The 22,227-nt window shown below is 38.8% G+C and overlaps 1 protein-coding gene across 3 annotated transcripts; it reads left to right on the plus strand.

Moving 5' to 3' along the window:
• Nucleotides 1–11,038: 11,038 nt before the first annotated feature.
• Nucleotides 11,039–21,426, plus strand: LOC115963767. Of its 3 annotated transcripts, XR_004085910.1 has the most exons (5): nt 11,054–11,719; nt 11,803–11,890; nt 12,934–13,050; nt 13,510–13,622; nt 21,112–21,426. XR_004085910.1 is itself a non-coding variant. In XM_031082920.1 (4 exons), the coding sequence occupies exons 1-4, from the start codon at nt 11,106–11,108 to the stop codon at nt 21,160–21,162; spliced, it is 870 nt and encodes a 289-aa protein (XP_030938780.1). In that variant the 5' UTR covers nt 11,039–11,105; the 3' UTR covers nt 21,163–21,426. The 3 variants fall into 3 exon arrangements, 2 of the variants coding, with proteins under 2 accessions (XP_030938780.1, XP_030938779.1); XM_031082920.1 differs by lacking the exon at nt 13,510–13,622 and having other exon boundaries at nt 11,039–11,719; XM_031082919.1 differs by lacking the exons at nt 13,510–13,622; nt 21,112–21,426 and adding an exon at nt 17,893–19,113.
• The last annotated feature ends 801 nt before the right edge of the window (nt 21,427–22,227 follow it).

Genomic DNA, 22,227 nt, shown 5'->3' on the forward strand with positions numbered 1-22,227 from the left:
CAGTGCTGCATTGGCTATCCCAACTCATAGAGCGCCACAAAAGATGTTCGATGGGACAGGCACTCAAGTAGTGGCTTAGATGATCAACAAGTGTAGGATCAAGATCATCAAAATGGAACTATATAATGTAAAAGACCCTCCATAGAGAAGAGATTGGAAATTTGTAGAAGGAAGCACTGTAATAGCTTAAACTAGATCTGTAATCTTTTTCAATCAATATAGACTAGAACAAACCTCCTCGGATTGGGCCAAGGACAAATTTACTTAGAGAGCTTCATTCCATCTTTGTTTGATTATCTTTTGAAATCCATCCTAACAGTTAAGTCATTCATTAGAGCCTAGTTCTCCAACCCATTCTCTACAAATTCATTGTACTGGGCCTATTGGGCTTGGATCCAATCACACTTTGGGCCAAGGATCAAATCTAATCCTTACAATTGGCGCTGTCTGTGGGAAGAACTTGTGTGATAGTGAGTGCAACGGTTAACTATGGTAGGATTAGGTCCCCATCAGCAAGACTCCATGGGGTCCCAACAATAGGATGATTTCCTTAATCTTGATAGTAGGAGAGATCGAAAGGATAGTGTGCATACTACGCATACAAGCAGAAGCCACTCTCGAGTTAGAAGTCACGTCTCTTAAGAGCAACATAACAGAGCCATGCAACTGGAGATTGACTAGTTAAAGAATAAGTTACCCATGCACGCCGAGAACGAACCCCCTCTAACTCCGACGTTTCCTCTAAGGGTGAAGAAGAGGCTAGTTATAGGCGAAGGTTAAGAACTCCACCCAGAAAATCTGTTTCCTACCATGAAGAACACCATCACAAACGTAGATACAAGAGCCCGCCCCGTGAGGCGCTATGAGCAAAGCATTGAACCAGATTTTCAAGTCGCCCTTTACGCGCAAGATTGAAGGGGCAATACTTCCTCGGTGGTTCCATCGGCCAACGTTCACCATCTATAATGGTCGAACGGACCATGTGGAGCATGTGAGCCACTTTAATCAAAGAATGGCTGTCCATTCCAAAGATGAAGTCTTGATGTGCAAGGTATTCCCATCCAGTCTAGGACCCGTGGCGATGAGATGGTTCGATGGCCTAAAGGTAAATTCCATAGATTCCTTCAAGAAGCTCACCCGGGTGTTTGGCTCTTGTTTTATTACGTGTAGCAGGGCTCTTCCGCCCTTGGATTCCCGACTGTCCTTATTCATGCGAGAAAGGGAGACCTTGAAGACATACTTAGATAGATACTGGGAGATGGTCAATGAAATAGATGGTGACTTTGATGACGTGGTCATCAATACTTTCAAGGTTGGCCTTCCAACCGAGCACGGTTTAAGGAAGTCTCTGACTGGCAAACTGGTCACTAGTGTGCGCCAACTCATGAACCGGATTAATAAGTATAAGGGGTCAAGGAAGACCAGCAGTAGGGGAAAGGAAAGGCTAAGGTTATCCCTCAGGAGAGGTGGGATTTCAGGTCAGACCAATACTACAACAACAACCGACCTCGGAGGGACTTCGCTGGGCAGTCAAGATCTGCCAATACTCAGGTGGTTAACGTAGTGTTCCGAGAACCGGTGTAGCAAGTTTTAGAGAAGATTAAGAATGAGCAATTCTTTAAATTGCCAAATAAGATGGCAGGAAACCCCACGAGGCACAATCAGAACCTTTATTGCCAATATCACCAAGACCAGAGACAGATTATAGAAGACTGCAAAAATTTGTGAGACCATTTGAACCAGCTGGTCTGAGAGGGAAAGTTGAAGCAGCTTTTGTATCATTCTAGTGGCCAGGGGAGCCAGACAGGTTCAGAATCCCAGAGAGATGCTTCTTCAAGACCTCTTTTAGGCACGATAAATGTCATCTTCGCCGCTCCAAGGAGGACTGGGTCTTGTCCCTCCAGAATAATGTCAGTAACTCGACTGTTTGTCAAGGACTCAAATTTTGGGCCAAAGCGGGCTAAAGTGAGCATCCAATCGGTGTTAAGCTTTTCGGATGAAGATAAGGTTGAAACCATACAATCCTATGATGATGCTTTGGTAATCACGTTAAGAATTGAGGGGTATGACATGAAGAGGGTGATGGTGGACCAAGGCAGTGGTGCTAAAATTATGTACCCTGACTTGTATAAGGGGCTGAATTTGAGACTTGAAGACTTAACAACCTACGATTCTCCTTTGGTGAGTTTGATGGAAAGGTTGTCACTCTGAAGGGTCAAATTAGACTACCCGTACAAGCTGGTTCAAAAGTGGTAAAGATGGACTTCATCGTGGTGGATGCTTATTCCCCTTACATGGCCATTATGGCCAGACCCTGGCTTCATGCCCTAGAAGCCGTCTCTTTTACTATGCACCAGAAGGTGAAATATTCGATAGGGGGCTAGGTTGAAAAGATTGTTGGGAGTCAATCCACGGCCAGGCAGTGCCTGGTGGTCGCCATCCTACATCAGCCTGAAGCTGAATCCTCAGCCTCTACTAAAAGGGGCTTATAGTAATTAAAGGCTCCGGAGTTACCCATCAATGGATTAGCTGAGGAGGCAAAATATGAAGATTTAGAAACAGTTGTTGTTGGTAATGACTCGGAAAAGTTCTTTCAGATCGGAGCTCGGCTGCCTCCATTAGAGAAGGAAGAGCTGATAGAGTTCCTTAGGAGAAATGTTGATGTATTTGCATGGAATACTTACGAAGCCCCAGGGGTGGATCCAAGCTTCATCGACCATCATTTAAATGTTAATCCATCTATCACCCCCAAAAAGCAACCACCTCGGTGCTTATCCAAAAATCATTCTGATGCTGTCAGAGACGAGGTGATGAAACTTAAGCAGGCAGGGGCTATCAAGGAGGTTTTCTTCCTTGAATGGCTGGCCAATACCGTGGTGGTAAAGAAGAAGAATGGGAAGTGGTGAGTGTATGTGGACTCCACAGATCTAAATAAAGTCTGCTTAAAAGATCCCTTCCCTATGCCTAGGATAGACCAGTTGGTGGATGCAACTGTAGGCCATCCTCAAATGAGCTTCTTAGATGCCTTTCAAGGATAAAGTGATTAGGAAAAGACAGCTTTCGTCACTCCAATTGGAAACTACCACTACAAAGTGATGCATTTTGATTTGAAAAACGCAAGGTTTACCTATCAAAGGATAATGACTAGGATGTTTGAACCACAATTGGGCAAAAGTATTGAGGTCCATATAGACGATATGGTGGTAAAGAGTAAGGTGGTGTCCGAGCATGTGGGAGACCTCAGGAACATTTTTGAAATTCTGAGGAAACACGAGTTACACCTCAACGCTTCCAAATGCTCTTTTGGTGTAAGGTCGGGCAAGTTTTTGGGCTACATGGTAACTCACCGGGGAATTGAGATTAACCCCAATCAAATTAAGGCAATTAACAGTTTACAACCACCTCGGAATCTCAAGAAATTCTAGAAACTAACCGGAATGACTACCGCCTTAAACCGGTTTATCTCTTGGTTAGCAGATAGATGCAGACCCTTCTTCTTGTTGATGAATAAGTGGAAGGGATTTGAGTGGACTGAGGAATGTGCTTTGGCCTTCCAAAGGCTTAAGGAGTATCTCTCTCGGCCACCTATCATATCTAGTCCTAAGATGGATAAAGTCTTGTTTGCTTATATTATCGTGGCCCCTCATGCTGTAAACTTGGTGTTGATAGCAGTTGATAGTGGCATACAAAGGCCAATTTATTATGTGAGCAAGTCGCTACATGAGGTCGAGATCGGTTATCTGTCACTAGAGAAGGCCATTTTGGTAGTGTTACATGCTACACGTAAACTCCCTCATTACTTCTAGGCACACACGGTTGTTGTCCTAACTCAACTTCCTCTCAGAGCTCTGCTCCGAAGTGCTGATTACACAGGAAGGATTGCCATCCTAGGGGCTTTTGACATTAAAGACATACCTTGTACCTCTGTTAAGGGCTAAGTTCTCGCAGATTTGGTGGCCGAGTTTGTTGAATCCCCGTTTGAGAAAGTAGTAGGAACGCTACACATGGATGGAAAATTGGTTGTAATCACCCTACAAGAACCTTTATCCTAGAAGGTATATGTTGATGGCACAGCAAATCAAAGGAGATCCGGAGTAAGGCTAGTTTTGGTCTCACCTAAAAGGATCACCATTGAGAAATCATTAAGATTGGGATTCTCACCCACAAACAACGAGGCTGAGTATGAAGCTCTTTTGATGAGAACGGCCATGGTTCAAAGAATGGGCAGAAAAGCGGTAGAGATGTTCTCGAACTCAAGATTGGTTGTTGGCCAAGTAAAGGGAGAGTTAGAAGCGAGAGATGAGAGAATGCAAGGGTACATGGGTCAACTCAGGCGTTTGCAAGCAGGGTTTGAATCTTTCAACCTATTGCATGTCCTAGAAGTGGAAACACACATGCCGATTCCCTAGCCACACTTGCAACCTCCTCAGCGCAAAGCTTACCTCGAGTCATCCTGGTAGAAGACAAGTACAAGCCCACAGAGGTGAAGAGAGAGGTGGTTCATGTTCACCAAGTTAGGGTATGGCCTAGTTGGATGGACCCCATAGTACTATTTTTGAAAGAGGATATCCTGCCCGAGGAGAAATCAGAAGCTGACAAAGTACGTAGAAAGGCTCCTCGGTTCTGGCTATCCGAGGATCAGAAATTGTACAAGCGCTCTTTTTCTAGGCCATACCTACTATGCATACATCCCGAGGCATCAGAACTACTTCTTGAGGAGTTACATGAAGGGATTTATGGAAGCCACACTAAAGGCAGATCTTTGTCCCACTGAGCCATCACTCAAGGCTATTGGTGGCCAAACATGCAAAAGGAAGCACAAGAATATGTGAAGAAGTGCGATCAATGCCAAAGATTTGCACCAAACGTGCACTAACTAGGAAGAGTCCTTAATCCCCTGTCCAGCCCTTGGCCTTTCACTCAATGGGGCTTAGACATTGTTGGCCCTTACCCCAAGGCAGCAGGGAACAAGAGGTATTTGCTGGTCGGCACGGACTACTTCACTAAGTGGGTTGAAGCTGAGCCCTTGGCAAACATCAGGGATGTGGATGCCAAGAAATTTGTTTGGAAAAATATTGTCACACGGTTCAGGGTCCCTCATACCCTTATCTAGGACAATGACCTTTAATTTGATAGCAAATCTTTTAGGAGATACTGTTGTGATCTGGGAATTACGAATAGATATTCTACCCCAACTTATCCCCAAAGGAATGGACAAGCTAAGGTTGTTAACAAGGTCATAGTGAATGGACTCAAGAAGAGGTTGGATGATGCGAAGGGAAAATGGGTAGAAGAGTTGTCGCATGTCCTTTGGACATATCGAACCACACCTCGCAGATCAACAGGGGAGACTCCCTTTTCAATGACTTATGGGGCTGAAACGGTTATTCCTTTAAAGACTGGCTTCCCAACTCTGAGGATAAGTTCTTTCAATCCGAGCGATAACAGTGGATTACTGGAAAAGAGCTTAGATTTTATTGAAGAAAGAAAAGAAAATGCAATGGTCCAATTGGCATATTACCAACACAAGCTTAAACAAGGTTATGATGTAAATGTGAAGTTGAGACCTTTAGCACCTGGTGACTTGGTGTTGAGAAAGGTTCTAGGTACTGCAAAAAACCCATCATGGGGAAAGCTGGGGCCCAACTAGGAGAGGCCATATCGCATCATCTTAGTGGCTGGTGTAGGAGAATATTTCCTTGAAGACCTAGATGAACATGTAATACCATGCCTTTGGAATGTAAACAACCTGAAAAGATACTATTATTAATGAAAATTCCCTTTGTCATGTGCACATTTATTGTGTAAATACATCGTACTTCCTATTATTATCTATATAAGTGTTAAACAAAACCTTAGTCATGCCTAGTTCCTCAGACCACATACTTTAGGAAAATTAACACCCAATGACATCTTTATAAGTGTTAAACAGAACCTTAGTCATGCCTGATTCCTTGGACCATATACTTTGGTAAAATTAACACTCAATGACATCTTTATAAGTGTTAAACAGAACCTTAGTCATGTCTGGTTCCTCGGACCACATACTTTGGTAAAATTAACACTCAATAGAATCTTTATAAGTATTAAACAGAACCTTAATCATGTCTGGTTTCTAAAACCACATACATCTGGAAAATTAACACTCAGTGGCATCTTTATAAGTGTTAAATAGAACCTTAGTCATGCCTGATTCCTCGGACCACATACTTTGGTAAAATTAACACTCAATGGCATCTTTATAAGTGTTAAACAGAACCTTAGTCATGCCTGATTCCTCGGACCACATAATTTGGTAAAATTAACACTCAATGACATCTTTATAAGTGTTAAACAGAACCTTAGTCATGCCTGATTCCTCAAATCACATACTTTGGTAAAATTAACACTCAATAGCATCTTTATAAGTGTTAAAAAGAATCGTAGTCATGCCTAGTTCCTTGGATCACATACTTTGGTAAAATTAACACTGAATGACATCTTTATAAGTGTTAAACAGAACCTTAGTTATGTCTGGTTTCTTGGACCACATATTTTGGTAAAATTAACATTTAATGGCATCTTAATAAGTGTTAAACAAAACCTTAGTTATGCTTGGTTCCTCAGACCACATACTTTGGTAAAATTAACACTTAATGACATCTCTATAAGTGTTAAACAAAACCCTAGTCATGTCTGGTCCCTCAGATCACATACTTGGAGAAAATTAACACTGTGATATCTGTTGGTCTTTTATTAAGTGTCAAAACAGATCCAAGATTATACCCAACTTCTGGGATTGATAGCTTTAAGTTCAGCCTTCATTGCAAAAGGTTCAATTCTCAATACATATATGTGGTAAACCTCTATAATGCTGGTGCTTGATCAAATTACTTAAATTGTTAGAGGTGTTTTATTGTTAGTTTTTATTAAAGACAGAGTAGCAGCAGTTTAATGCTATTTGTAATAATAATAAACTTCAAAGAACATAAAGTAAAGGTACAAGAGATAAAAAGAAAAACATTTTCATTAAACAGAAAGAGGAATACATTATATACATTGATAGAAAAAAAAAAAATTCAGAACAAAACAAAACAAAAAAAAAAAAAACTACAACATAAGTCCCAAGTGCTACTTCTTGGCCTTGGGGGGGGGGGGTCTTCTTTTTGGTTCGGCTAGGAGAAAAAAGCATCCTTGGCTGCTGTCTCCTTTGCCTTGGCCTACGAATCAGTTTCCTTTGCCTTGACCTTGGCGACATCCTTGGCCTCTAAGGAGGACTTAGTCTCCTTGTCCTTACCCTTGTCTTTGGCCCTATCAGCCGCTTGGCCTTGATCACCAGCTTGGCAGGGTCCCTTCAAAGCCTCAAGGAGGGGGAGAGTAGCCTGGATGGTTAGGGGCTACTCTGAAGACTTAGGAGTAGTGGCAGAGGGAGATGTGAGGGCAACCAAGATTTCACGGATCTCAGGGTGGTAGTATACCTTCCTTAGTTGCCTCCACTCCGAGTCTGCAGGGACTCCTGCAAGGTTGAGGGTTTTTACCCATGTTACATTGTAGTAATCCCTGCATACCTCAGCTAGCTCCTCAGTGAGCCTAGCTTGTGTTTCTTCCACGCCAAGAGCGTATAATGCTCGCTTTTCAGCCTCAACTGTCTCCTTAGCCAATTGAGCTGCCTCCTTAGCCTTTTGTAGGTCTGCTCTCAACTTTAGCACAAGTTGCCTTGAAGTGGCCAGCTCTATCTCAGTTTGATAAAGCAACTTGCGCTAGTCCTCAACTTGAGTCTGGGCATTTTTTAGTCCTGCCTCAGCACTCCTTCTGTCCCTCTGCTCAGCAATCAACTTGGAGAGTAGCATTCTCCTCCTTTGCAGCCCTCAAGGCCTTTTCAATCTTAAGGCAGAGGTATACCTCGTTCTTGACATCATTTTGAGCCTCCTTGACCCATTTCTCGGCCATAAAGACCTCCTAGGTGATCTGCACAAAAGTAATATAGCAACCCCATGTGAACAAGAGGGAGAGAAGAAAACGTATTAGTACTTAAATAAATAAAAAATATGTGCTTGAGAACTTATCATGGCAAGGTCCCTTTTTAGGGACATAAAAAGGTCTTGCTGCCTTATCTTCCTCACAGCATCCATATCCTTGGGTAAAAGGAGTGGCTGCTCCAAGGCTTCAACTATGTGGGTAGAGTGACCTCTTTGGAACTCCTTGACTGAGGCGTTCCAAGGGATGGCAGCCCCATCCACCTCTAGTCGAGGAGACCAGGTGCGGTGCTAAAGGCGCACCTGGGCCCCAATTTGCTCCTCCCGACTGTCCACAAAACTGGTCCTCTTCTCCTTGGGATCTTTGGCTATCTTTTGTTGTTTAGCACCCTTTTGGAGGACTACCTCCCCCTCCTCAAGCTCCTGCACTGGTCTTTTCTTCTTTAGATTGGGAATAGCATGCAATCCGAGATCAATAGGAGGTATAGGGTGAGGAGGGGGAAGAGTGGGAGGAACTTGGGACTTAGGGATTTCTTGTGAAGTTAACCCCTTGTTCCTTGCAGCCATGAGGTCTCTTAGGCTTTTATTCCCCTGGTTCAAGGCCATCTCATCTTCCTCTTCTTCGAAGGTGCTATTTGGACGAGCAATCACCAAAATTGGGGAGTGAACACTTGAATGCCTATCAGGCTCGTCTTCGGCGTCTGAGATGTGAACTATTTGAGCCCCTTGAGTCTTCTCTTCTTCAAAATGAAAATTTTCTATCTCCTCTTCAAGTGATAAGTGTGAAAAGGAAATCCCCTCCCTTGGTGCTGCTGCTGCCTCAGGCAAAACCTGTTGAAGTTGCAGTACAACATGTGGAAGATCTCTCCGAGTCAAAAAACCAGGCACAGAGACGTCTATGCGGGCCAATTAGGAATCACTAGCTCTTATTGCCTGACCCGCGTCCTAGAAGTTTCTTGATAAAGGCTCGTAGTCAAGTACTAAGTGAATGGCTCGTAGCTGCCCATCTTCACTTATAAAGATCTCCAACCTCAGTAGTTTGTTGAGAGCCAAAACGTTGACCAGGCTGAGTCTCGGAGCAACATGCCTTTTATCTGCAAAAATGTCCGAGGAGGAAATCATGGTCAGACCAATGGAAATTATCATTAGAAGAAGGTGAAGTGTTAAAAAAAAAAAAGGAATAAAACTAAAGGGCTAAATCCCCTGCCATAGGGACTAATCCTAGGGTACCCTCCTTGGCTCTTTCGCTCGAGTTGGGTAGTGAAGACCGTCATGCCACTCCCCGAAGACAATTAGGTAGTCATCCTTTATGCCTTTGTTAAACTTAAGAAGACACAATATCAGCCTAACAATGTCGGACTGAGACTTGAGATAATATCCCGCGTTGGCAAGTTTGTGGCACTTGTACATGTGAACTACATCATGCCATGTGAGCCCTAAGCCTATTTGCTCGTTGAGAGCGTCTATGCTACCCAAGACCCTAAATAGGTTAGGGGTGCATTGATGGGGAGTCAACCTATGGTTGATCAGATAATCTCGGGTCACCCTGCCCATGAGGAGTGTCATTCCTCCTTCTATGAAAGTGATCACAGGAATGACGACTTCCCCTTCCTCCCTGTTTGTGACTATTTGGTCTGGAGCACAATATTGCAGGGAGTAGGCTACTCCCTGCGAAATGCGGTATTTGGCTCTAAAACCTTCCATACCGGCATCAGAATCTACTAGGTGCTTAAACCTACCCATCTGGTCAAGCTAAAGGGGAATGGGTGAAGTTTTTAAATAAAGGAGATGAAGAATGGAGGGCCGAGAAGATTGGCCAATGAGAAAACAACCTAGAAAAAAATAAAGAATAAAAAATTACGGGAAAGTGAACAAAGTGACATTGTGGGAAGTTCTTGGAAGATTGAGAGTTCTTGAAAGGTTGAGAGCTTTTGAGAGTTTGAAAGTTTTTATAAAGTGAGAAAAAGTGAGTCCTTCATACGCCTTATATAGGAGGGGGAATTGAGTGGGAGTTATCCTGCTCAAAATTCGAAGAAAAATGTCCATCATAGGATCTACTCCTCACCATTGGATGCGGGGAACAAAACGCCACCTAAAGCAATTAATAACGCATCGCAGGCTTCAAGGCATCAGTAACAGTTATGAGGAGCACCAAACGTTGCTCCGACGTGTGTAAATTAGAGAAATTAATAGTTTTGACCCTTAAGAAATCAAAACCCCACTTTTTCTCCTCGGATAAGAGGGAAAAATCAAAGTTTTGAGGGGCTATTGTAGAGATAAGGGCCTAAAATTGTATATTGGGCCTTGGGTTTTGGTTGAAGACGTTGATTGGTCCGAGGACGAATAAACGGTAGTGAGAGTGTTAAGTTCAGAATCCCCTAAGTAACATGCAAGTGGAAAGGTTGGGAAAGGCGATTCGAGGAGGAATATCTCATCGGATAAGCCAAGCACAGATCGAATGCATATCCTATTACTCAAAGTGACCTTCCAAGAAACTCCTCTGTTGGGGGCATGTGTTACGAACATACTGGAAGAATGGGAGCTAGGAAATATCTAAAATAAAGTTGTTGCCACCGCATTGAATGCACTACAACTAACATTCTGGCCGCATTTATGTGGAGAAAACCTCTGAACAGTACTGCATTGGCTATCCCAACTCATAGAGCGCCAGAAAGAATGTCCGATGGGATAAGCACTCAAGTAATGACTTAGATAATCAACAAGTGTAGGATCAAGATTATCAAAAGAGAATTACATAATGTAAAAGACCCTCTGTAGAGAAGAGATTGGAAATTTGTAAAAGGAAGTACTAAAACAGCTTAAACTAGATCTGTAATATTTTTCAATCAATATAGACTGGAACAGACCTCCTCGAATTGGGCCGAGGACAAATTTACTTAGAGAGCTTTATTCCATCTTTGTTTGATTATCTTTTGAAATCCATTATAATTGTTAAGTCATTCATTAGAGCCTAGTTTTCCAACCTGCTCTCTATAAATTCATTGTACTAGGCCAATTTGGCTTGGATCCAATCACACTTTGGGCTAAGGATCAAATCCAGTCCTTACATTATATATATATATAAAATTGTGAGTGATATCAAAAAGCTAAACAGATAGAGCAGAGGGTAGGAAGGAAACAGCAAATAAAATGGAGGGAAGTGTTAGGGTGAGGTTAATTTGTAATATCTGTGAAGCAGGAAGTCGAAGTCCATTACTTACCATTAAAGAATCATCATCGTCATCATTATTATGGTCACCGAGGTGGTGGATGAGGAATGGCAAGGCAAACGGAAATGGAGTATCAAAAAAGAGAGGAATGAGTAGTATGATTAAGGCAGAAAGGAAAGAGAGAGAGAGAGAGATCTCAGAAATAAGGGTTTGCACGAACCGGACATGTCGCAGGCAAGGCTCCCTGGAAACCTTAGAAACGCTCTTGGCTCTTGCTCCTCCAAATCTGACCGTCAAGTCCTGTGGCTGCTTGGGCCGTTGTGGCTCAGGCCCTAACCTAGTGGCTCTACCCAATCCAGTTATAGTCGGACACTGTGGTACACCTGCTCGCGCTGCCCACATCATGGTCCAATTATTATTATGCGGTGGAGATGATGATTCATCGGTGGCCAGGCTGAGTCTGGAAGCTTTAGCATTGAGCAAGAGTGCCCAGAATGAGTTCTCACAGGCTAATTTCTCCCAGGCAGACCTCCTGCTCTCACAGGCCATCAATTTAAAACCATTTGGTGCTATCCATATTTTGTATTTGGACAGGTACTTTTACCCTCCTCATCTGATTGAATTTAAAACCATTTGGTGCTATCTAATATATTATTATTATTATTATTACTATTCAGGTCTCGTGCAAGGTTAGCGTTGGGAAATTATTCAGGGGCTCTTGAAGATGCCAGAGAAGCTTTGAATTTTGCTCCTCACTATCCTCAGGTAACCTATTATTATTATTATTATTATTATTGGAATCGGTTAACTTCCATTTTATGACAAGGTCAAGCAAGGTGTTTGATACAATGAAATGAATTCCATGCTTTCTGGTAGCTGGCATATTTAAAGCTCCCAATCTAAAATGAATAATACATACAAATTGTAGTCATTCTACCTTGAGAAGGGATGGGTTCACGCATATTGATGATTGCCAACAGAATATTGTATCATTCTTTTTGAACTGAATCTCCTGGGTAAATATTTATTTATTTATTAATAGTTTTGTTAGAAAATTGGTTTTGATTGAGTTCTGGTCCAATGGGGCAGATCCTGTTGTCTCTCTCTTGTTTACATAAATCCTATGAATTGTAATCAACTTCTGAATGGTTTAATATGATGTGTCTATCCATTCAGAAGTCAGGGGATAGTAAGTCTTTGTTGCTGTAATTACTGTGCTTCTTGTTTGAATTTTGTGCTTTACCATTTTAACTTACAATATTTAAGCAAATTTTGCTGGGTACATAGGTCTCTCTCTCTCTCTCTCTCTTGTGTTTGATCGTGTGTCAAGCATGCATATTTTGGTTTATGATCACTGTACAAGTGGTCTACAAACTATTAGACAAGTGCAAATATTTACAAATATGATGGAATGCTTCCTAAAATATGTTCGATGGTCATCCATGTTATATGTCATATTTTTGTGAATTCGGAATTTGAGGGAGCTGCCACTGAGGCTTCTTCCATGTGGTGATTTTTTTAAATATACATTAATGAGAAGCATTATGCCACGCCATAAAACCTTAAAAACCGGACCAGTCTTTTCTAAATTTCTGCCATGTGACAAGCTGTCAAGTACAAATCAATCTATAGCTCTCTGCCATGCGGTTCCCTCATATTAAAATTGGGACCTATCCTGAAATAATATTGCCTTTTATATTTTGAACTTATTTATTTATGCATTGCTCAGGTGAACAAGATGTTGATATATAATTATTTTTTTCATCCTTTTTTTTGTTGTGGTTATATTACTAATTTATCTTTTGCAGGCTTATATCTGCCTGGGTGATGCTTTCTTAGCTATGGACCAGTTTGATTCAGCTGAGAGTTCATATTTAACATCTTTGCATATAGATCCTTCAGTTCGTCATTCCAAATCATTCAAGGTATCATTCTATCTGATGCAGGATCTCATATTCATCACCCAGTAACTAAGAATCTTGGGGCTGGTTTAGGGTGTACAGATTAGGTTTGTTTGTGTTTGGGCTGGGATATTAGTGGTTAGGGAAGAATAATCGCAGTAAAGGATCTGGAATGGAGCACAGAACCAGAGAGAAATAGATAGAAGAAGAAAAATCAACCTAGCATCAAACTAGTGTCCTTGAGCATCACCCCCAAAAGAAAGATGCATTGCACATCAAACGAACTGCCATTTTCTTTTATTATCTCCTTTCCTTTAGAAAAGATTAATATATGCCTTTGTAGGCCTCTACTTACTGAATTTCATTGACTTCTGAAAACACCAAGCCTAATACAGGCCTCTGCCCAAATTTAACTTCCAAAAACATGAAGACATGCCTTTTTTAGTCTTCTATCTACCCAACACTAATACATGCCTTATATAGACTTTGCAGTCTCACGCATAATTAAGCTTACTACCAGCCAATGGAATTAGTATGAAAGGACTGAAAATTATTCAAAATGGAAAGCTGCATTTGAACTCTTCAAGCAAGTTCCAGTTAAGAATCTTGCCGAATTACTTAATTTCATTTGAATTATCCTTCCCTCTCCTCTTGTTGTATTTTCCCAAATGCATGTCATTATTTGAATCATTATCTCTAATATTATGCTAATATATTTTATTTTCCCTCTAGTTTATCAAAATATTTTGCTTCCTTTCCTTGAATATTTAGTTGAACAATGATAGACAGAGAGATCCTCCCCCACGTGCGGGTGTGGAACTAGTCTATATTGACAATGGTTTATTGGGTCTCCCCATAAAGAAGTTCAGGGTGCTAAACATAAATATGCAGCTGTCAATGGATTCTGTGATAGAATGCCATTAGACAGAAAAGTGCCATTGCAAGTCAAATAAAACCAGAATTACTACAACCACTTTTAAAAAATTTATGTTTATGACCTTGAACTTCTTTTAGTTTGAACCATTGAATTTATCAACTTTGATATGCAAGAGGGGAAATTCTACTTACGACCATTGTTCAACTCGCATGTTGATTGCTGGCCCTGCTCCTAACAATTGTAGTCTAGTGTGTGTGACACAAGGTATGAATGGATTGCCAATGGAATTTTCTTTTTCAGTATTCGAGAAGTGACACTAGAGTGTTTCAAGTTCTAGCAAGCCCAATCTCATACTAAGTCTCTGGCGTAGATGTTTTTCTTGAAGTCTAGAAATGCAACCCATTATTTTGAACTCTCCTTCTTTCTAAAAATATCATTAATAAGTTATTGTTTTCAAGGAAGTCAAATAGTCTTTAATTAGTAATTTCTAGGGAATTATCAGACTTTATGTTTTAATTCTTCTAGGCAGACAAGTATTTTATTGTGTTTGTAGTTCCTAAGAGTCAAGTTTGACTTTGGTGTTGCAAATTTAATGTTTTAATTACTATTTTCGTTGTCCTATACTTAGAGGGTTGTTCTAAGCTTTCTATAAGCCTTTTGGCTGAATTAAATAAAGGCAGAGTGTATTTTCAGATTATATAGCCTTTGTGCTTTAGAAGATGAATTTCTTCTTTTAAACTCTTATTTCATTGGTGGATTCCTTGGGTGGCGATATAGGGTTTTGTATCTCTTTGGGTGGTGTTTATGTATCCCATAGAGTGGTGAGCCATTTATCCCCTTTAATTATTTAGTGTTTAGTTCAATCCATCATTCCCATATTAGATCAATTTGGTTTTTCCGTTACAAATCTGGTCTTAGTTGGTATCGGAGCTTTGGTTTAATGGTTGGACATCATTGACATGTTAATAATGTCGAGGTACCTGAGAGAGATCATCAAGATTTTGAAATAGATGATCTAAGGAGATAACTTCAACAACTCTAGGAGCATTTGGAGCTTTATGAGAATCAAGGACGTGGTCCTAGGCATCATAATTCAAAATTTGAAGCTGTTAGTGATGATGAAGAGGAGAATCCAGTTCATCATGCTTATAGTCATTCTTCTGGTGGGAGCACTCCACCCCATCCTCATTATGTCAGAAACTTACAACGAGGTTATGATATGAAGGTGGATATACCAGAATTTGAAGGGAAGATGCAACTTGATGATTTTATTGATTGGCTAACTACTGTTGAGAGAATCTTTGATTTCAAAGATGTTCCAGAAAATCACAAGGTGAAGATTGTTGCTATCAAGTTAAGGAAACATGCTTCGATCTGGTGGGAGCATCTCAAGAGGCATCGACAATGTGAAGGAAGAGATCATATTGTGACATAGGAAAAGATGAAAAGAGAGTTCAAGAGAAAATACTTGTTTGACCACTACAAGGAAGATGCTTTTATGAAATTTCATAATTTCAAATAGAAAGAGTTTCTGTGGAGTATATAGCGGAGTTTGATTGTCTTATGATTCTATGTGAGTTGTAGAACTAGAGGAGCAAATGATAGCCCACTATCTTGATGGGTTACGTGCTGAAATCAGTGATATGGTTCAACTACAACCCTATTGGACTTGCAATTATGTTTGCAAGCTAGCTATGAAAGTGGAGAAGCAATTGAAGGAAAGGCATGGCAGTAGCTTCTGATCTTATAATCGAGAGGGAATTTCTAACTGAGGGAATGGTTCCACTTCTAAGGCCTTTGCACTACCCAAGATAGCCACTGTGAAGCAATCGCCAAAGAATGAATCTGCATCAGGTTTAATCATCCCAATGCCTCCAGTATAAGCCATAGATGTTTTAAATGTCAATGGCTTGGGCATATTGCTTTTGATTGTCCAAATCGCAAGATAATTTTTCTTGTGGACGAAAATGTGGAAATAAAGGATGAAGATGAGTCAGCATTAGTAGTTCATAAACATGCTGATTTTGAGGAGGTGGTCTATGTTGATTAAGGAGAGTCACTTGTTGTTCAAAGGAGTCTCAAGGTAGCATATGCTGAAGATGAATGGCTTCAGAACAATATATTTTGTACCAGATGCACTTCTCATGGAAAATTTTGTGACGTTATTATTGATGGGAGAAGTTGTGAGAATGTTGTTGCAGCAACCATGGTGGAGAAGTTGAAGTTAAAAACTGAAAATCATCCTTAACCACACAAACTCAAGTGGCTTCGCAAAGGCAGTGAAGTGAAGGTAAATAAAAGATGCTTAATTCAGATTTCTATTGACAAGAATTATAATAATGCAGTAGTTTGTGATTTTGTACCTATGGATTTATGTCATTTATTACTTGGTAGACCATGGCAGTATGATAGGAAGACTAGTCGTGATGGTTTCAAAAATACTTACTTTTTTGAAAAGGATAGAGTTAAAATAATTTTAGCTCCTCTAAGGATAGTTCATGTTCCCAAACCTTCTCATGGGGAGGGAAACAATTTAATAACTAGATTTGAGGTGGAGAAAGCATTGACAGAATGTGGTGAGGGGTTTGCTATTGTGGTAAGAGAAGAGAAAGATCCAGCGGGCATACCTTCTTTGTTGATACAATTTCTTGAGAAATTTAGTGATGTTTTTCCAGATGAAATTCCTTTTGGCCTTCCACCTATAAGAGATATGCAACATTGCATTGACCTTGTATTGGGTTCTATTTTGCTTAATAAGCCAGCTTATAGAATGAATCTGAAAGAGCATGTAGAGTTATAGAGTCAAGTTGAAGAGTTGATATCAAAGGGTCTTGTAAGAGAAAGTATGATAGTAGGGAAGTAAACAACATCACCATTTGATACCGCTTTCCTATTCTGCGGTTTGATAATCTTCTTAACTAGCTTAATGGAGCTATGATTTTCTCCAAGATTGATCTTTACAATGGTTATTATCAAATTCGAATGAGGCCAAGTGATGAATGGAAAACAACTTTCAAAACTAAAGAAGTGTTGTATGAATGGATGGTGATGCCATTCGGACTCTTTAATGCTACTAATACTTTTATGTGATTAATGAGTCATATCTTTAAACCTTTCATTAGTCATTTTGTTGTTGTATATTTTGATGACATCTTAGGGCACGTTTGGTAAACTATAACGGAAATTACATAGGAATAGGGATAGGTATTTCAAAGAATACAAGATGATGTAATGTAATATTTATTACTATTCATTTGTTTGGTGACAACACAATAATAGAACACTGAAAATAATGGAATGAAAGCATTTTAAATTAAACTTAAAATATATTTAAGGAAATATCTTCCTCATATAATTATATTTCTTAAAAAATAATATATATATTTTTTAAATTTGAAAGAGAGATTAGTTTTTTTTTATGATTTTTTATTTTCATAATAGTTATGTGCATATAGAAAGTTCATTTATTTGAAAATATATTAAGTTTAGAAATTAATACATCTACTAAGAAATTGCTATTACAACTCTTTTAGAGATGAATAGTTATTCTTCATTTTAAAAAATAGCTATTTATAAGGAATGACTATTCTATGTAATAAAAACATAACCAAACTATTGAATACCTAAATCGTAAGAATAACTATTACATTACAGTGTCTATTACAGTTTACCAAACACTCTTAGTGTATAGCAAAACTCTTCAAGAGCATATGGTGCATCTTCATAAGGTGTTTCAAACTCTTCGTGAATAGAAGCTTTATGCTTATTTGAAGAAGTGTCATTTCCTAACTAATAGGCTTGTGTTCGTAGGCTATGTTATTTCAAGTGATGGAATCAAGATGGATCCAAGTAAAATAAAGGCTATACTTAGTTGTTCCATTCAAAATTCTCTCCATGATGTTAGAAGTTTTCATGGACTTGCTTCTTTTTATTGACGTTTTATCAGAAACTTTAGTAGCCTTATTGCCATTGTTGCTGAATGTTTGAAGGGAGGAAAGTTTCAATGGAATAAAGAAGCCCAAAAGAGCTTTGAGCTGCTCAAAAGGAAGGTAATGGAAGCTCTAATTCTTGTACTTCTAGATTTCAACAAGTTGTTCGATGTTGATGGTGATGCTTCAGGTGTGGGAATTGGTGTTGTGCTTAGCCATGAGGGTAAGCCTATTGCTTTCTTTAGTGAGAAACTGAATGAATGCAAGAAGAAATATTCTATTTACGATATAGAGTTTTATGCCATTATTCGTGCATTTGGATCATTGGAGTCATTATCTCCTTCCACATGAGTTTTTACTTCATTCTGATCACGAAGCTTTGAAGTATTTGAATAGCCAACAGAACTTAATAGCTAACGTGCAAGGTGGGTTGAATTTCTTCAATCCTATTCTTTCTCTATCAAACACAAGTCTGGTAAACTGAATCAAGTGGCTGATGCATTAAGTAGAAGGCATTCTTTTCTAAACACCATGGAAGTGCAAGTATTAGGCTTTGAAGTTCTCAAGGAGTTGTATAATGATGATCCAAACTTTGATAAATGTGTGGAAATGTTGTTCTAAGGGTGCTGTCGATCATTTCTTGAAGCAAGGAGGTTTTATTTTCAAAGGCAACAAATTGGGCATCCCTCAATTTTCTTTGCGAAGGGCAATTATTCAAGAAGCTTATGGAGGAGGTCTTGCTGGACACTTTGGGAGAGACAAAACTCTCTCTTGTACAAGAAAACTTCTATTGGCCCAAATTGGCTCATGGTGTTATGTGTCTTGTGAGAAGTTGCAGAACCTACCACATTGCTAAGAGCCATAGTCAAAACACCTAGTTGTACATTCCATTACTTGTTCCCAAGGCTCCATGGAAGGATATCATCTTAGACTTTATTTTGGGTTTGCCTCAAACTCAAAGAAACAAGGATTCTATTGGTGATTTGTATTTCAAAGAGAGAGTCAAGCTTTATGGCAAAAACTATCACTTCAGATCGTGATTTGAAGTTTGTAAGTCATTTTGGCGTACTCTTTGGAGGAAGCTTGGACTCTTCTTATCATCCACAAACGGATGGCCAAATCGAAGTTGTGAATTGAAGTTTGGAAAATATTTTGAGAAGCTTTGTGGGGAAGAACATTAGACAATGAGATCTTCTTTTGGCCCAAGCTAAGTTTACTTATATTTGGTCCACTAGCCAAACTACAAATCATAGCCCTTTTGAAGTTGTTTATGGTCTTAATCCGACTAGACCACTTGAATTGACACCACTTTCTGTCACTAAGAATTTTAGTGGTGATACTAAAGAAAGGGCTAAGAAAATCAAGAAATTGCATGAACAAGTCCGAAATAAGATTGGGAAGCAAAATGAGAAGTATTGCAAGCAAACAAATAAGCACCGGAAACCGGTAGTTTTCAAGGAAGGTGACTTGGGTTTGGATTCATCTTAGGATGGAAAGATTTCCCTCCAAAAAATCTTCTAAGTTGAAGCCTCAAGCTGATGGACCTTTTAAGGTGCAACAACAGATCGGTGAGAATGCTTACAAGAATGAGCTGCTAGGAGATTATGGTGTTTCAACAACCTTCAGTGTTTCTGATCTTTCTCCTTACTGTGAAATCAAAAAGACCAAGTGGACTTGGGGGCAAGTCCTTTCCAACAAGGGGAGTCTGATACCAGAGTGTCACTAGTTCCAGCAAACCTAATTTGATGCTAAGTCTGGCCTAGATGTTTTTCTTGAAGTCCGAAAGTGCAGCCCATTATTTTGAACGTTTTTTCCCTCTAAAAATATCATTATTAAGTTATCATTTGCAGGGAAGTCAAATAGTCTTTAATTAGTAATTTCTGAGGAATTTTTAGACTTTATGTTCTAATTCTCCTAGGCAAACAAGTCTTTTATTGTGTTTCTAGTTCTTAAGAGTCAAGTCTAACTTTGGTTTGGCATATTTAATGTTTTAATTCCTATTTTTGTTCTACTATGCTTAGAGGGTTGTTCTAAGCTCTATATAAGCATTTTGGCTGAATTAAATAAATGCATGGTGTATTTTCAAATTATATAGCCTTTGTGCTTTAGAAGATGAATTTTTTTTCTTTTAAACTCTTATCCCATTGCTGGATCCTTGGGTGGCGAGTTAAGGTTCTGTATCTCTTATGTATCTCTTAGGGTGGTTGTAGAAGTAGAAATTTTGCAACCAACTACAAGATCCCATGTGCTACCTAGTGGGTTCTACTGTCATTATTTAGAGGCCAATGGCAATATTCCAAGTGTCAAAGAATAAAAATTACAAAGAATACCTAGGAACCAAACAAATGTTAGCACATATTAATTTAAATGACATAAGCAGTTGAATCAAATATTTCCATGTGTTCTTTTAAATTAAAATACTTTGACTAATCATATAATGCTATATGTCCCTTGGAGAACAAGACATAAAGTCCCTTCATTCAAATCATGACACGTGTCACTAATATGAACCAATCACGTGCCTTCAAATCTATTTAAGACTCTTATAAATAGAGAACCTTCTCAATCTTGAAGTTTTGCTGGAATTAAGCTCCAAATCCTAGGACATGAAGAACTTCAACCTTCGAATACGAAGAACATTCGAAGCAAAAGCATTCAAGTAATCCTTCTAGTTCTTGAAGCTCATTGGAATCAAGCTCAAAAGCCTCTGTAAACATCAAGAAACCACAAATTAGTAAAGCTTTACGGATCCAAGCCTCTAACGCCCCAAAGAACTTCCACTACAAATCTTCGAAAACAAACATTCATCTAAATCATTCTTACAAGTCTCAAAGATTATTTGAATTAAGTTTTAAAGCCTCCAGAAACTTCAAAGACTTTGACCCATTGAAACTTCATTGAATTCAAGCTCTAAAGCCCTAAAGAACTTTCACCACAAATCTTTGAAGATCAAGAGCATTCAAAGAACCGACGAACTTTTGTACTTATATATATGTGTGTGTGTTTTCTTTATGTACTTTTGATGAACTAATATTAGTGCAGAATTTTGCTCATGTTGTTACATTGTGTTGGTAGAGTTTATTTGTGATTTTCGTGTAATGCTTTTTTTTCCGTTTGCTTTGTCTTTTCTTGATATATCATCACCTCTGACGTCAAAGATTTAATTGATTTTGGGCATGGGTTGTTTCCGTATTCATTTGTTTCAAGGAGTTACTATGTGACAACCTTTGTTTTCTTTTTGTCACACTTATATTTTCGGATCATTCTATGTTAATGCAGGCTCGGATTGCAAAGCTTCAGGAGAAACTTGCTGCTGCTAACATGTCTTGAGATTTGCAATGTGACTGAATTTACATTTGAATCAATTACAATATACAAAAATAAGCGAGGCAATGTGCTATTTCCAGGTGAAAGCTTATAGCTTTAATACCCTTTAACCTTTTTGCCAAAATATGATTTCACGCATACCTATTTTCTATTTTGAAGCACTATGAAATTCTGTAGTGCTCTATTTCACAATCAGTTAAAACGAATAAGATACATGTAGGTTGTGTTTGGATGGCAACATTTGGATTTGGATTTGAAATTCATTAATTTGAAATCCCTTGATTTGAAATCCATTAATTTTAAAATTCCTTGTTTGAGTCTTTTTAAATAATAAAGGATTTGAAATTCCATTGTTTGGATACCTAAATTTGGATTTGGATTTAAGATCAATAAAATATATTTTTTAATTATTATTTTTCTTAATCCTTCTACATTTTAATTTTAGTAACAGTTTAATAAATACATGAGGTAATGAAAAAATCATTCATAATCCAATTAATAAATACATGAGGTAATGAAAAAGCCATTGATAATCCAATTGTCAAGGTGAGATGTCTTGTCAACTAATGACAACTAAAATGATCTATATCAACATAGAGAGAGAGCCCAAATGCATGGGTTTTTTCACAGCATTCAAAATCTTAAACTAAAAAATACTCTAAAGTTCTTAACAATTAAAAGAGAGGAACCAATATCTGTAACAACTTCAACTATTGGATTTTTCCTACTCATTTTTCTTTGGTGAGGCTCAGTTATAGAACTTGTTGATAACAAATGTTGATATGGTTGTTGTGCAATGGGAGAATTCAAAAGATATGCAGCACTGCTGCAACAAAGACAACCAATTTCATCCAGCAATAAAAAAACATACAAAAAGTTAATGTATACTAGGCCATCCTATGCATATAAAAATGAATCAATACTTTCTAAGAGAAACAACAATGCAGTAAGAATTTTAAAAGTAAAAATAAGGCCAAAAATTCAATTCCCACTAATAGATAAGTTACAAAATTATTTCAACATTCTTCACACAAAATTAAGGAATAAGCAAATATACCTATGCAAATT

Source organism: Quercus lobata, chromosome 10, assembly GCF_001633185.2.
Source record: "Quercus lobata isolate SW786 chromosome 10, ValleyOak3.0 Primary Assembly, whole genome shotgun sequence".
NCBI lineage: Eukaryota > Viridiplantae > Streptophyta > Magnoliopsida > Fagales > Fagaceae > Quercus > Quercus lobata.

Coding starts and splice junctions, on each gene's coding strand:
- LOC115963767 (XM_031082919.1), top strand. CDS start 11,106: ATGGAGGGAAGTGTTAGGGTGAGGTTAATTTGTAATATCTGTGAAGCA. Junction 11,720..11,802: donor CATATTTTGTATTTGGACAG/GTACTTTTACCC, acceptor ATTACTATTCAG/GTCTCGTGCAAGGTTAGCGT. Junction 11,891..12,933: donor TTGCTCCTCACTATCCTCAG/GTAACCTATTAT, acceptor TATCTTTTGCAG/GCTTATATCTGCCTGGGTGA.